Here is a 16,553-nt window from a genome sequence, read left to right as displayed (position 1 = left end):
TTTTAAAAACGGCGATCTGGTAAATGAAGGGTTTTACGTTTACGGTTATACCTTTTTATTATTCAACAATTATACATTATTTTTTGTTATCCATTTCATACATTATATTAAACTTGCTGGATAACACAAAATATTATCTGTTTAAATTTTTTATCTTGATGCAGTAACAAAGATAAACAATTTCATCATTCCTTTAGTACCATTCATTATTAATTAATGATTGGTCATTTTTAAATCTTATAATTCAGTTGCAGCATGGACACTCACTCAACTGACATTAAAAAAGGATAATTTGCATATTAATAAAACAAAAAAATTATATTCTTGATTTTTACAGAATTCTATAAACCTGATATATAAAAGTAAACTGCTAATGAAGCTATATTGAAATTATTTGAAAATACAGAACATATGAGCGAATAAGTAAAGATAAAACAGTTCTTTTTTTTAATTCAAGAGCTTTATACATATCATAAGCACATATCTTATTGCTAATTCTTATATTAATTATTTAAAAGCAAAAATTTGGAAACATTAAACTTTGCTTTCAATGTTTTTTGAGACTTTCGTCTTCAAATTACGCTCTACTCTACTTGAATAAGTTTTACACAATTGAAAAGTAAAAAACAGTTTATTTTGATATTAGAAAAATAAAGAATATTTAGTATAAATGAAATTTTCACAGAAAATAAAGCTATAAGCATGTCTCAAGTAATAGTCGATCGCTTCGTTATATTTATGATATGATAAAAGCAAAATATTTGCTTCAAGTTACACTTCTGTTAAGCAGATTTTAAACGTACGCAGAAAAAAATACAAGGTTTCGAGATTGATTTACCAATGATGGAAAATATGCATTGAACCAAATAAAAACATAAGTAAACGTTAGTCATAAAGATTTTACATTATCGATAATCTGTAGAAACGCTAGCAAACGCAATATAAAAGCATAAAATTATAAACAAAATAATAAGAAATTCCTTAAAAAAATACCAGTTGTTTCTAAATTACAATTTTGGACAGTACATTCCAACTACTGCCTTGAAACCCACAGCTAGCAACTGGCATAGTGATCCTATTGATCAAAAGATATTTCATTGACTCGTCCCAACGTTGGCCATCCATGCTGTACTCATAAACGCTAGTTCTTTAGTGAAATTGCGTATATATGACTGCAATGGTATACAGTTTATTCATTTTACTTCAGTTAAACGTTAAGTTTTTAACTTTAACCATCAATTATTTTTAAAAGGATATATTTATCTCGCAAATTTACAGGAAGAAAATTCATATTCGGATAACTTCTATTTCTCACATTCAATTGGATTTTTTACATCATGTTTAATTGATTCCACTGCGTTTTCATCAGATTAAAAAAAATTATACGATTTCAGTAGATTGAATCCTTTTAAGCTTTGTTCAAACCGATTAAAATTTTGAAGTCTCCTGCGATTTCGAATTTTCGGTATTTGAAATTCTTCTTAGTAAATAAATATTAATAAATGATTTTAAATTTTTACACTGCGCATGGCCCCAACATAGTCATATTTGACCCTTACATCATTAAAATCTACCATGGTCAAACAAACAGTAATTTGGCTGCATGGCGCATATGACTATCCAAGTAAAGAAAAGAAATGATTATCAAGAAAATTGGGATAAAATTCATCATAAAATTGGAAACTTCAAAAAACTGAGAACAAATATTTAATCACTATTACTTCTAGATATAGGCCACTTCATTACTTTTAGATACGAGCCACTTTATTACTTCTAGATATGGGCCACTTCATTACTTCTAGATATAAGTTTAAAACAATTATTTTCCCCAATTTAAACCGGATTGATGCAAAAGATATATAGTTTTTAGAGGAGGGTGAGGCAGTCAGAATGAGTAGGTGTACAAATGTGCAAGCAGAAGAGTTTACAAGAAGAGTAGAGAAGTGGGGAAGTTTTTCTGACCTCATTTGAGATATCGACGACGAGGTCCTGATCGCTTTTGTCCTCTTCGTTCGCCTGTAGGTTTGGGAAGCAGAGGGCTGCCAGCTCATTCCAAGTGCCGCCTTTCTCAGACTGAAATACAAACAGAAGCAACTCACTGCTTCTATTTTCTACGGACAGTGGTTCCCAAACTCAACAAACAGACAACACAAACAGAGTCATGCAATGAAAGAGCCACGCAGCAAAAGAAATTAAAGAAGCCCAGGCAAACATTAACATTCTAGGAAGCAGATATATCATTTTTTTGGTATCAAATAGAGGAAATTAGAAAAAAAGGCACGATTAAAGAGAAAAGCATTTGCTGTGATTCACCGTCGGAGTTATGTAATGGAAATTCATCTATATGAGATAGTTTCGACCAGTTTTTATTAACTTTTATTATTATTGATTAATTATGGGTTTATGATTTTACAAAGAGCAGACGAAAGCTTTTAATTCAAGCAGTTGCAATGTTTAGATGCTGAGATGCGCTAACTTTCGAGTACACTACTTGACACTTGCTAAGAAAATTCCGCGTTGTCCTTCAAATCAATGATAGATTTTGTTTTAGAAAATAGATAATAAGGCAAACTAGCATCTGGATTTTTGAAAACCTCAATAGAAGTACAATTATCGTGTCATTTAGGGAGCATTCTTCTTTGAAGGAAACGAATCAGCCTCTTTTCAAGTGATAAAACAAGACAATTTCCTTGATAAGAGAATTCCTCTCAAAATAAATAAAAAGTTAATAATAATTTTATAACATATATCCATAATTTCTTTTCTTCATGTTGGCGCCTTAAGCAATCAGTGAATCTCATTTTTCTCTTGTCTCTTTCTTCTTTCTCAAATCGAAACATATCCTAAAACTCCAGTCACAGAGGCCCATTAAGACAATTTTCTATAAAATCATGACTATTATACTTATTTCTAAGTTTAAAAATAATCCTTAAGAAATAAAATTTACGAAAAAAAACCCATCCTTTCTTTTGACATATGCATTTTATTGAAAGATGATAGCCATAAATGATAGTCAGAACTATCCCAAGAATGGTTGTTAGATAATGGTATTAAAAATTTCGCTATTTCTCTTTGAAGGTAAATTTTGCCCCTCACAATTAGAATCCTCGTACAATCCACTATGCTGGCGTAGCCACGTCATTCACAGGAACAAAATTGGAGAATAATCATTCCATTGCACATTCAAGCACAATCCACTTGTATATCTGAGATACTTTTGCTATTAAGTGGAAGCCAGAATTATTTTTCATTTGCTATAGCAGACATTCCCTTCTCATTGAGTGTAGAAAAAGATTAAGTCAATTTAGTGGAATCTAAGTGCAATATTATTTTACTACGATGGACTTAAGCTAACTATCTTGTTTATCAACATCCCGATCATTTTTTCGACATAATACGTAAAGGAAGGGAACATACAGAAAAACATAATGATTGCATTCAAAATATTTCTGAATTAGATCGACGAAGATAATCAGGAAACGAAATGCAAGCGAATACAACCAAATATTGTTTCAGATGAATGCGCCGGTTGATATATGGCATGGAGAAAGAGTGCTCTAGAAATAAATCTTCTTGCTCAATACTAAAATTCTTCTTGAAGACGGTGCTCTTTTAGCAAGAACCACATCGCATGTACTATACAGAAACTGCAGCCTTCTTCAAAACAATCAAAACATTTTTGAATATACCAATTCCTTTTCCTATCAAAGAGGCAAATTCTTCTCTTTCGATTGCTTGAAATTTCTTTTTAGAGGTACTCACTTAAATAATTCATTTAAGAATATTTCTACATCCTATCTTTATCAAAAGAGGAAAGATCTTTTAAGATTATTAAAATGAAATATTCTCCCTTGTGTCACTTCTACCACGCATGTTTTCAATCTGGAGACATTCATTCCAAATTATTTATTTTTACTTTCATAATTAAATCTTCATGAGATATTTTCACTTTCTCTACGTAAAATGGACTCCCATTGATTGGAATTATGGAACAAAAATGTATTTTCATTCAGCAGTTGTCAAGTAATGTATGATGTGAGTAGGGATTGCAATATCGGATCAAGAGTTCAATACCGGTATTCGGTACTTTTTAGATCTTAGATACCGGGATACCGGTTTTAATACCGGTAGTAGAAATTTTACAAAAAGAAAGAAAACATAGGTGTTTCTTTGTTTTATTTTCCAGTTTTATTAGAGAGTGTAAATATCACAAAAAAATAATTTGTAACTTATAAATTATAACATTATATAAAGAATAAAAAAAAAGTGTAAATATTACTTTCTGTGGTACTATTACAGATTTTTGAAATGTGATCTTAAAAAAACATAATGCATCCATTGTACTGTCATTAAGCCTGGGACGTAATTTTGTGCAAAAATTACCAGCTGTCGAAAACGGTCTTTCGGTACCTACGCTAGTTTGGTGGTACTGTTAGCAATGCGCGATGTGCTTTTTCCAAGTATTTACCTCTAAATCCCTCATCTTCAAATAAATCGATTTCTCGTCGAATGGTTTTGGATATAGTTGATTTCTGTATTGTATTTTGATTTATTGATTTATTTTTTTTTATTTATCGCTAGTTTTAATTTTTGTTCAAGAGACAATTCCTTTTCACTATCGACAATAGAGTCATCATAACCGTCAATAACTGCACCGAATTCTTCTGATTATGGATAGGTTTGCGAGTAAAAAATTTTAAGAAAATTTACTATAAACTTGATGAGATTTGAACTGGTTAGTCTCTTTCTCCTTTTTCATTTTTAAAATCATTATAATTATGAAAATACCGTAAGTCATTTTCTATTTCGATATGCTTTTCTTCTGTGCGATTTTTCAATGTAATATATACCGGTATTCACCTTTGACCTTGAATTTCCCCAATTAGATACTTTTTAGTTCAATTTTTTTCACGTGTATGTGAATGTTGTGTTATTTCTGACATCATTTAACTTTAACTCAAAATTCTGTATTGATATGTTTAGCCAAAAGTGATAAAAAAGCCTTTAGGAATGGTACAAATAAAATTTTACATAATATCATTAAATATTGTGACCAAGAAGCAGTAAACGGGGAATTAAAATATTCCTAAAAAAATTTAATAACATATAAAAAAGAAACATTTTAATATAAAAAAGATCATTATTATTTTGTAAAAAAGTAATTACCAAATTTTAAGAACAGAAATTTTTAATTTATTCTTTTTAATTTAATGTTTATGTCCTATATATTAAATAAAAATTGCTCTGAAATATTTTACTGTGCATTAGTACCTTTTTCCTTCTGCATTACTAATTATCAGTAATGTTTGCGTCTCATAAAACCGCGAGTCTTCATTGTTAAATGTAAACCTCTTCTCCTTTCATCTTTCTTCTCACTCCTATTTTGTCGAATTAAACCTATCCGCATGCGTAAAAGCGCGGAGGGTTTCACAATCCGTTGTCAAACAGTATTTTATCACTTCTCTTGATTGTACGATGCACCTTTGTATTCACAGTCTAATTAATTTCGCTCGTTAGGGAGACATAAAAACAAAAACGTATACTATTTTGCTATGTTGGCGATCATTGAACATATAGTCGAGACAATTTAAAAAATTTCTAGCAAATACCGAAAAAACGGTATTTAAACTTGCGAGTACCGATATTACAAAATTGTACAAATGGCTCAAAATACCGAAATGCGGTATCACGGTATTGCAATCCCTAGATATGAGGTTAGAACGAATAAATTTTGAATAAGCAGTGTTTGGATAATTTTTTAAGTGTTAATACAAGCGTAGAGTTTGAAAAATCTAGGTATTCGAAAATACAGCTAAATAATAGCTTTAAATAAAATTTTGAATAATTAAAAATATGCCCCACATTTTTTATTTATAAAAGAAATTATTTCTTTTGTAAATAGGATAGATTCAAATCTTGCTTAAGGAACAATAATTTTTTTTTTTTTAAATCTAAAAGATACAAACAATTAAAAAAGTGAAAAACTTAAAGTTAATCGATCGAATAATATATGCTTTTTTTTTGTATATTTAACTGTTTTCAACTAGAATTTTAAATACTTCATATCTTAGAAGTAATTTTGCTCCAAATGCGGTAGTTTATTAAAATTTATCATATATATCAATCATGGAAATCATACAAGCAATTTTATTTGATTCTATATTCAAAAGATTAATTATAGTTTAAAGTTTTTGAAAATAAGATCAAAAGAAAGCGGTAGATATAAATGAAAAGAAAATATTACGACCGAACAACCTTTCACTGCGTACAGAATTAATATTCCATTTTGTATGAGAACGCATATATACCAAAAATTCGAAACTATCCGACCTACGACAAAGTGATGAGTGCACACTTACATGGTCATGCTTGTCTTCTTTTCGTCTCTTCTTTTCGATATCTAGGTCTGGAGACCGACTTCGTGGTTTGTCTCGATCATGAGGGGAAATGGAATTCCTCTATTTACAAAAGGAAAAACAAAATAAACAAAACACTCGAATCAACACGTGATAAACGCCCATTGCCATTTTAATGTTTTGACAATTAGGACATGCAGTTTAAAATTAAAATACAACAACAACCGAAGTGCGACTTTATACCAGCTTATTTAGAACGCAAGTAATATGAGTGAAACAGACATTTATTAATTTGGAGAATATTCAAACGAAATTAATTAACCAATTAATTAATTGGTTCATCACAAATTGGGAAAGAAGGGAAACTCATAGAAAAACAATGGGCAAGCTGCTATTTTGATATAAATTAATACAAACCATAGCTACCGTCTTTTAGATAAATAGAATTTTAAATAAAACACAGAAAGAAACCACAATTCCAAGAATACAAGTACGAGCAATAAACATTGTTTGTTTTAATTATATTAATAACCATCGCTTAAAACGCTTTTTTTTTTTAATATTAGAACAAAGTTTGACAGAAATTATGGAGTACAAAAAATAAATGCAAATAAATTTGATAACAGAGCTGAGAAAAATTTTCCGACTCATTAAAACCGTTGCCCCCTCCACGATATTTTTCTGCATTTTAATTGATATTTTTGTCCTATGCCTTATTTATAAACATAATTAAGTCAAATATACGCTCCCAAATACTTACAGATGTCTTAATTTTTTTAAAAGGGACATTTAAAACAGAATTTATATATAGTAAATATACAAGATACTAAATCACGCTGGAGTTATACGAATACTATCGAGCAAATGACGATGACACCATTCTAGTTCCGCGCGAATTTTTATTTATTTTATGAATTTTTTCATTTTATTTTAATTATTTACAATTAAATGATTATTTATGCAATGAAAATTATTATTTTAACTACACATTTATTCATTTTATAGAAATTATTAATTATTTATACATAATTATTTATATTTATGCATACTTATTATTTTTAACTATATATTTATTCATTTTGTCAAAAGACTGTCAGTGACAGAAGTCCTACAGGCGCCAAATGAAAGAATTCCATTTAGACATGCAGAAGACATAGTGGTAATTAAATTTTAATTTTACAGAAAGGTGAATTTGTGAAAAAAAAATTATTACAAAATTTTATAATAATAAATTATAAGTTATATTACAAACCAAAAAGTAAATAAATAAATAAAAAAAATTTTAAATCCCCCCCCCAAACAATTTCCTATATGTGCATAGTAAATCATAATGTATAACATACGAAATTTTTTTTTTCAAAGACTCATTAAACAATTTTAAAAATATATGATAAAAGTAATTAATATCCCAATTTGGTTAAATAGTTAAGTATAACCATATAAATGTGAGGCTGTGATAGATTAATACTTCTATCAGCATCTGACATTTTTACAATTTTATTTTAACCATCAGATTTTACATAAGTTATTTTTACTTTTTAACGCTCTCAAAAAAGTACCTAATTTTTATTTCCCTCAGATTACCTATAAAATCGTGTATGGAAAGAAACGGTCACAGTAGAATTAAACAACCAACACCGCCGTTAACATGGGAGATTCATCGAAAACGAGATCGTTATCTGATTTGTTCATTGAAAAGATCCCAAAGCAAACACGACAGCAATCCCATGGCAAAGAAATAACTCACGAGTGGGAACAGTAACCGAATCTCATAAAGTACATAAAGATAACAATGTGCGCATACGTGAGAAATCATTCGGCGAACGACTTAAGACCAGAATCAACATCCAGCCGGCTGAACCAATGAGAGTATTGAAACTATAAAAGCTTTAATGCCGTTTCTACGATGTCAACAATTCTGTTTAATGCAACTCATGCGTGCGTTTTGAAATGCATTTATCTGTGAGCATGGAACGATAATTTATTCCGAGGATATGGATAAAGATCGACATGCACACAGAAATACTTTTAAAGGCAGCTGTTAACACACGGGCACATCCTTTCCACTTCTGCTTTTTACTCTCAGGGTAAATCTTTTTTTGTCAGAATTTCATACGACAGGCAATCGCACTTCCATATAGATTCAAATTAGGTTCAAAGCGGTGCTTTGCAGTTTAGCATTAATGCCAGACATAATATCGAGAAATAAATTACATATTTGAATTTTGAACGTGTCAGAATCGTAGACGAATATGTTCCTATGCAAATGCAAATTTAAAAATTATATATACGCAATCCACAATTTTTTAAAGGCCTATATTTTTTTCTTCGTCCTCTTCTTTTGTTTCACATTTTTTTAAGTGCCCCAAAAATTTATTGGTCCTATATAACTGCCTCTTGTATTGATTTTAAAACAGACAATTCAGCTTTTTAAAAATTTTCTGGAATACCTGTTACGCTTAAACAGGAATTTTGAAAATGCCTCTTATTATGATGCCTTAAGTATTATGATGACTGCAAATTGATTATAGCTCGAGAAATTTCAATATATTTTCGTTAATAGAGTTTCATTGAAAAATAGACATACAAAAATAGTTTAAATCAAATTTGAAATATATGAAATAAAATTTAGTCAAATACATAAGCACAAAACTTTTATTGCGTTTTCTGAAGACAAAAGTGTAGTAATAGTGGATATTTAAAATTTTGGAAACCTTTTCAGTAAAACAGAACATATATATGTCTGTTTGCCACATAAACCTTCAGAAATGCCGACTAGTAGGGACATAAAATTGGACATGTCATTCTCGGCTCTACTTTTAGGAACTAGTGCTAGTGTTTAGTTGAGTTTTTAGATGACATAGAAATCCAAAATGCTGTGTAATATTCAATTTCCGAAACACATTATTTCTTAAGATCTTTAATTCAGCAAAATAATTAAATTAAATAATAAATTAATTATTACGTGAACTTAAAATACAAAAAATATTTGTTTGTCTGTATATATAATATCAGCTGGAGATTATAACTAAGTCAAGTCATAAGATAAATTCATAATAATAAGATTTATAAAATTAAATTTAACAAATAAGAAATGAAGGAGAAGCCAAACGTTAATTTCAGCAAAATCTATACAAATAACCAGCGTGAGTGGTCTATCCAAACCTTCTCGCATTCTCCATAATAAATTTGTAATTTCAGAGGATGAAAGTAGGCCTTAAATGGCAGTGTTATAGTTACGTAAGAATAACTTTTGGCACGAATTTAGCATCTTTAATCAATTTATTGTGTCATTGTTGGCGAGTTATTTGGCGATTAATCTCTGACATGCGTAAATAAGTATCCAAAAAATCGAATGTGTGTTTCAGACACTTTTTTCTTAACCATTGAAACTAAAATTTGACACAAAACTGTACTTGAAGTCAGAAAATCCCATACGAAATTTGATATATTTAAATCATTGCGTTTCTGAATGATCGCGTTTACATGTTTCTGAAAGTACAGACCGACAGATGGTCAACCCGTATATGGATTTGGCTCAGAATTTGATAGGCGTCTACAATGTATATGCTAAATCTGTGTACCGAATTTTTGTTTATTTAGCTTTTTTCGTTTTGTACTTATCGTGCTAACTTATATCGAACAACCGGACAGACGAACTTCCTCCGAAAAGATTTTGCTCGAAATTTGATAGAAATCTGTAAATTTGGTGTAATTTCAAACATCTCGTTCAAAGTGTTTTTTTTTAATTATCTTTGTCATATACAGACTGACATTTTCTAAAAATGTGCTTTTAGAACTCAGAAGGATTTAAAATTTTGGAGATTGGTTCGAATTTTTTGACGATAACAATACTTTCTCTATAGAACGTATACGAAAAAGTAAAAAAAAGAAGTCTGTTCTCACTAATAATACAAACTTTCGAAAAAAAATCATGTAAAGGCAAAACAAGTCACTCAAACTGATCTATAATAGTTTTTAAATATATATTTCTTTTATTTGTCTCATTATTTTTCATTCTCCTTTGCTATTTATTTTCAAATTTCATCCTTCAATATTATATATATATATTTATTCTTTGCTTAGTTAAATTCCATATTGGGGAAGGAGGATGAAGAGTGATATAACATTGTTAACATGCATGCGCAATTGGAACCAAGAGAATATCAGTAGTTGCAGAAGGATAAGACGACTGTGAGACAGAGGAAAGAGAAAAATCCCTTATCTTCGGTTATCCCCCGCCCCTTTTTTGCTAAAGATAAATGGATAGAATGATTAGATAATTGACGGATTTAGATATTAGATGCAAAAAACCAAATAAATAATTGATTAAATTTACGCGCTAAGAAAACCCCGAGATGCTGCATTTCTGCAGTACGCATATATGAGCTAGCTCTAATACATATTTAAGTGAGAAGTTAATTGAAGTTACAGTACTGCAAAAGACAACGTGTAGTTAGAAGATAACATTATTCCGTGTAGATAAATTTTTAATGACACTATAATAGTATGGGGCTGGACACCAATAGAAAGGTTCAATTATATAATTAGAACATTTATATAATAATTAGAATTTATTAAAAAAACTATTAAAATAACACGGCTTTAATATCTATGATAGTTTGATGTTTAAAAATATTTTGTTGAGGATAGTACGAGCACCAAGTAGATCGTAAGAGATATAAATGAAATCAAATACAACCTACAATCCCAGCTAACCAGCAAATAACCAAAGGCGATAAATTTTAAAATCTGCGTTAATAAAGTGATGTTGAATACTCATAATTTCTAGAAGTTGTATATAAAAATATTTAACTTTAAATTGCTTACGCTACAGATATTTTTGCATTTCAAAATGACATTCAAAGTTGTGAAATATAGAAAAGTTAACTCCACGGAAATCTGTTGGATAACACGCGTAAAATCAAACTTTGATATTGAAAATATATCTTTTTTTTTCCATCATATATTTTCAGCAAAAAATTAGTTGATTTCAAAAGATATATTCACAAATATGTTTTACTTATTTTAAAACATCTCAGTCAGATTACTGCTTTGAAAACTGAGCGATTTTTTTTTCTTGTTCTATTTTAATCTGTAGAAATAAAATGATAAAAACCCTTGAAGTCATGATTTAAAAACAAAGGAAATAAGGGAATACAAATTTATATTTGGTTTTGTCTCTTCAATAAGCTCCCTTAAAGCAATGAACAAAATTGAAGCAAATAATAAGCTTTGTTTCGAGAATATTTTAAATTTTTCTTTCTTTCTTTATTAAACCAGTTTCTTTCGAAATGGTTTAATAAAGTAGTTTATCTGGTTTCATTTTAATGCTATTTTTAGTCATAAAATTTCGTTTTCAAAACTATTTATTTTAAATGCATTTGAATATTAAATATTTGCCAGACATAAATAGCAGTTCTTATATGAAATACGTTTCCGTGTGACTGTTGAGTAGAAACTTGAAGGACGACACTTTTTGTTTCCAACCGAACATGATTATTTCAAAACTCTCTCTCAATTTATGAACCAAGATGAGTATGAAAATGATAAACTCTCTAATATGGATTATTTTAATATATTAAGAAAATTTTTAGATCGCTGCTTCACCGAACGTTTTTACAGATGCACTTAACTTAATCCTTCGCTTAGCTAAATAATGGAGCTACAAAATGTTATACGAAATGTTCTGGTGGGAGTTCGTTACGGGTTATATGCCGAAACGAGGACTCGGAATTCCGTATAATTTTCTACCTCAATTTTAATAATATTTGTTAATTTAATTTGACAAGCAATCTTTTTCAGAAAATTCAAAGAATTGAATTCAGGGAATTCAAACTCATTCATCAAAAAATTCAGTCGTGCGCTTTTACCGATTACTAACTCCGTAATAGGATTTTCACTTCTGCTTTTATTTCATACATATACAAATTTGAATTTACAGTAAATTGACTCAACAGAATTCATGTTTTTCGGTCGCATCATATAACATTTCATATTAATCATTTAACAGCCTAAAAAAATGAATAATCTAGGTGAAAAAGATGGTTGCCAAAGACGGCTAGTTTAATTGAATCATATACAGCTAATATCATCGGTACATCAGCAGATATGCAGTTAGTATAAAGTGAATTGAAGAGAAACCTACTTATTCAAAACTACAAGAACTATAAATTTATTATATATATATATATATATATATTATAACAGATTATAGAGTGTACCTGGTTTTAACGACAATACTATGCTTTTACTTACAGCATTATTCAAATCGTATAACAGAACTGGGCCTGGAACTAATGTCTGGGTCAAAATAAGTACAGTTTTTCAAAAAATCAACAGATAAAAATCAGAAACTATTCCATACATGAATAAATATACCGTAGCATTTTACCATGGAAAGAAAATTTGTGTTCGTCGGAGATTTTTTAAGATGAAGACGTAGAACAGGATCTATGGAAGAAAAATCGCCAAACTCCTCTGGGGCCCAGCGCAAAATCTCGCCAATCCGCTGGAAACCCACGGGCAAAAGGTGATGGCCAGCATCTTCTGTGTGTGCGCAGGCAAGAGGAAGGAAAGAAAGGAAAATAAATGTTCTTCTGTTGACGTAAGATGTTTGACCACTGCTGTCGTCTCTTTCTATTTCTACGGCCTCTTGAGCACACAATTCCAAGTAGCCTGCGGCGCGATTGTAGATACAGTTACTCGGCTGATGTGTTTTACTTTTTGTTGGCCAGACACGGAACGTTTCTGCACTTGTGTCGCCTTGAGCAAAGATGTCTTTCCGCTCCGAGGACGAACTGTCACATGGAAGAACGTTTATTCATGAAACCGGAGCGGTCAACGGATTCAAGAAAAGAGATCCCCAAGTCAAACACATCAAAAGGATGGACAGAAAAGCTTTAATGCAGCGATACGGGAAAAACTCTTTCAGAATAGTATTAAACCATGTAGGATCCCGTTTTTTGGTCTTAATTCCTTAAAAAAGGGAAACCGACTTTTTAAAATGATTTTTTTTTCTGTTTAATTGTTCAACTCGAATATTTTTCACATAAAATCATTTTGTAAGGGTAGATTATTAGACAACTATATAGGATTCAATTTTTTGATCTTAGTTAATTTAAAATGTGAAACCGATTTTTTAAAATGATTTTCTTTTCTGTTTAATAGTTCAACTCGAATATCTTTCATATAAAATCTTTTTGCAGGGACAGATTATTAGATATTAAAAATATTTGCCAAGATTTTGATTAGTCCGCTAGGTTTGCTGTACATTAATATCCCACATTAAAACCACATAAGAGCTAATTTCGGATAGACCTCATAATTCATTATGACATCTGAACAAGCATCTGCCTCTTTAAGACCTTCCACAATTCACTGTTTATTCGGACAAATTTAATATGCATCAGGTCGGGGAACAGTAAGAGTTGTTTTCGAATTCATGACTTTCCGGTCCCAAAGCCAATTCTGTTATCAAACTCACTAACTTGTTGGGTTTCAGTTTGAAGGAATGACAATTTTCATACAAAAATATGGAAAATTTCCTAAAAAAGGATGCAGAGCACCAAAATCATGACATTCTCTAAAATGCTTTTTTTAAAAAATTATTAAATTTTTGAACTGAAATTAAAATACAGAAGGGGAGAGATTAAAAAAAGCATATGGATTCAGTTTTCATATTTTGAAGAATTTCGAATGACCAAGATTTGGTTTGAAATAAAATCCATTTTCTCAAATATTTATGGTAGAGACAAAATATACTAGTGTAAAAAACTTAAGCAACGTTTCTAATTTTGCTGTAATTGTGCAAAAAATAAATTTGAAGACATGAAAATAATACTACAGAGACATAATGTAATATTTAAAGAATATAAAAATTTAGTGGAAAAAAATGAATAAAACGTATACATTAGAGGAAGAAGTAGAAAAAAGTCTTTATTGTCAGAAGTCGATTGTAAAAAATAATGTCTGGAAGATATGGAGAACAAAAATAGATGTAATTTATTAAGGGATCTGGCTTCTAACTGCAATGATTGCGTGGCTAATTCTGTTAATACTCAAAATAATAAAGCGCAGTAAATTGAGACACCTGTTGTCCGAATACCATGCGTGATTGGTGAGTAATGTCAGCTGTCTAGTTTCGGTCTCTCTTTGCAAATATGGCGATATATCTGTCATATACTGCTATTGTTTTCCTTGGCTGTCTACCACCAACCTTTCTTACAAACTATGTCTGTCTTCTGGAATGCTTTCCAAGAGCGTGAAGCAATGCTTATGACAATTACAAACTCATCGGCAACACTCATCTAGTTATGTCTTTCTTCTAGATTATCCTATTTCTTGCAAAGGTGTCTTGATGTTTTCTTTTAGTCATTTTGAATTAATGATATCATTTTCACCTGCAACGAATGTATAGAAACCTGACTTCAATCCTCTTTTTTAACACTAGAAAAATCAAGACCGTCATTTTGACGTCATTTTCAAATTTCATGCTTAAAAATTTCGATGTATGTATTTTTCTAGAATTTTATGACGGCTTTTAATAAAATATAAGAACAATTACATGTCCCTATTCAATTTTCCTCAGCCATTTTAACTTCCATAATAATTATGGCCTATACTTATTTATCGCAAGACCCGTCAAAAATGACGGATAAGAAATGAAAGGAACATAAGCGAAAATTATTCCCTGTATTTTTTGGTTTAATTGATTAATTTTTCCATCATTCTCAGTAAAGATGATGAACATTTTCTTTCTTTTTTTTTTCAAACAAAATATCAAAATTTGCACGAAATCTCATTATATATTTAAAATAATTATCTATTTAGAGTTTTTAATTTTAACTATACATTTATAAGTGATGATTTTTAATTTATAATCAGAATACTTTTTCCCCCAAAAATTTAGACAAAAAAAAAAAAAAAAAAAAAACGGAAAACAAGAATTTATCAGACACAAATATCATTATACAAACCAGGAAGTGTTTTTAAATATCTTTAATAATAAAAGTTTTTAATTTTAAATAGTTTTGATTAATGAAGGCAGATGATTTGTCACGCTAATTATAATTAGTGAGAATTATAAACAAATCTCAATGCGAGATCAGCATCACTAATAGAATTGTTCAGATCGTAACTGTCATCTCAATTCATTATTACCCATACCAATATACAGGGTGTTTATAAAGTCCCGGACCCATTTTGATGTTTAATAACTCCTAAAATAATGAAGATATAAACAAACTTATGGCATTTATTGATGGAATAACTCATATATTTTCCTTTTCAGGTTTGAATATTTTTACTTTTGTAAATATCGTCTGCGCGTGTGGTTAATTTCAGATAATTTCATTTTCCAGTCTAAATATCTGTACTTTTCTAAATATCGTCTGCTTATTAATTGCATTTTTCTCTCTTTTGTTTTTGGCAACTATTGCAATGTTATGTTTACTTTTGATGTGTTTGTTCTATGTAGTACTTTTGTATGTGATGTTTTATTCGAGCGGATATTAAGGAGAATGCATACACCACAAGAGAAAGCACAGATTTTATGGTGGTTCATAGAAATGAAATCGATAGTGCAAGCACAGAGAAATTTCAGAAGAATTTACCAAAAAGATCCTCCATCCAAAAACAGCATCTTGCGGTGGAAAAAGAATTTTCTAGAAATTGGAAGTATCGAAGATAAGAAACGTTCCGGACGTCCTTGCACAAGTGATTTTGATGTTGAGCGTGTCAGAGAGACATTTTTACACAATCCCAGAATATCTGTGAGATCAGCGGCAACAGAATTGAATATGCAAATTTCGACGATGTACAAGGTTATTAAGAAAAAATTAAGACTGCATGCATACAAAGTTCAAATTGTTCAAGTTTTGGAACCGAACGATAGGCCTAGGAGGATGGCCTTTGCAACAGATATGCTACGGAGGATAGAAGATGCTGCTGATTTTCTGAAGAGCATAATGTTCTCCGATGAAGCATCCTTTCATGTTTCTGGCATTGTTAATCGCCATAATGTGCGCAAATGGCTCTGTGGATGCCGACATGCTTGTCGCTACCTGGCGTGAAATTGACTATCGACTTGATATTCTCCGTGCGACGAAGGGGGCACACGTGGAAGTTCATTGACAAGGGTCATGAAACTTTTTGAGTCTATTTAACCATTTTTGTTATTAATTTAAATCTATCTTT

At 30.2% G+C, this 16,553-nt stretch overlaps 1 protein-coding gene across 5 annotated transcripts in view; it reads right to left on the bottom strand.

Moving 5' to 3' along the window:
- The window catches only part of LOC129962123 (transducin-like enhancer protein 4), a 334,765-nt gene that overhangs the window by 47,013 nt on the left and 271,199 nt on the right, over positions 1-16,553 (bottom strand). For 3 of the 5 annotated variants that reach the window (XM_056075858.1, XM_056075859.1, XM_056075860.1), the window contains 2 exons: positions 6,360-6,458; positions 1,963-2,073 (listed from right to left, as the gene is read on the bottom strand). The exons of 1 other annotated variant lie outside the window; for it this stretch is intronic. In XM_056075858.1, coding sequence (XP_055931833.1) covers positions 1,963-2,073; positions 6,360-6,458 — 210 coding nt within the window. The remainder of the gene's footprint in view (positions 1-1,962; positions 2,074-6,359; positions 6,459-16,553) is intronic. One more of the 5 variants, XM_056075861.1, reaches the window with a different exon arrangement.

Source organism: Argiope bruennichi, chromosome 2 (assembly GCF_947563725.1).
Source record: "Argiope bruennichi chromosome 2, qqArgBrue1.1, whole genome shotgun sequence".
Taxonomy (NCBI): Eukaryota; Metazoa; Arthropoda; class Arachnida; order Araneae; family Araneidae; genus Argiope; species Argiope bruennichi.
The sequence above is the reverse complement of the archived record's forward strand: the minus strand, read 5'-3'. Positions and strand labels throughout refer to the sequence as shown.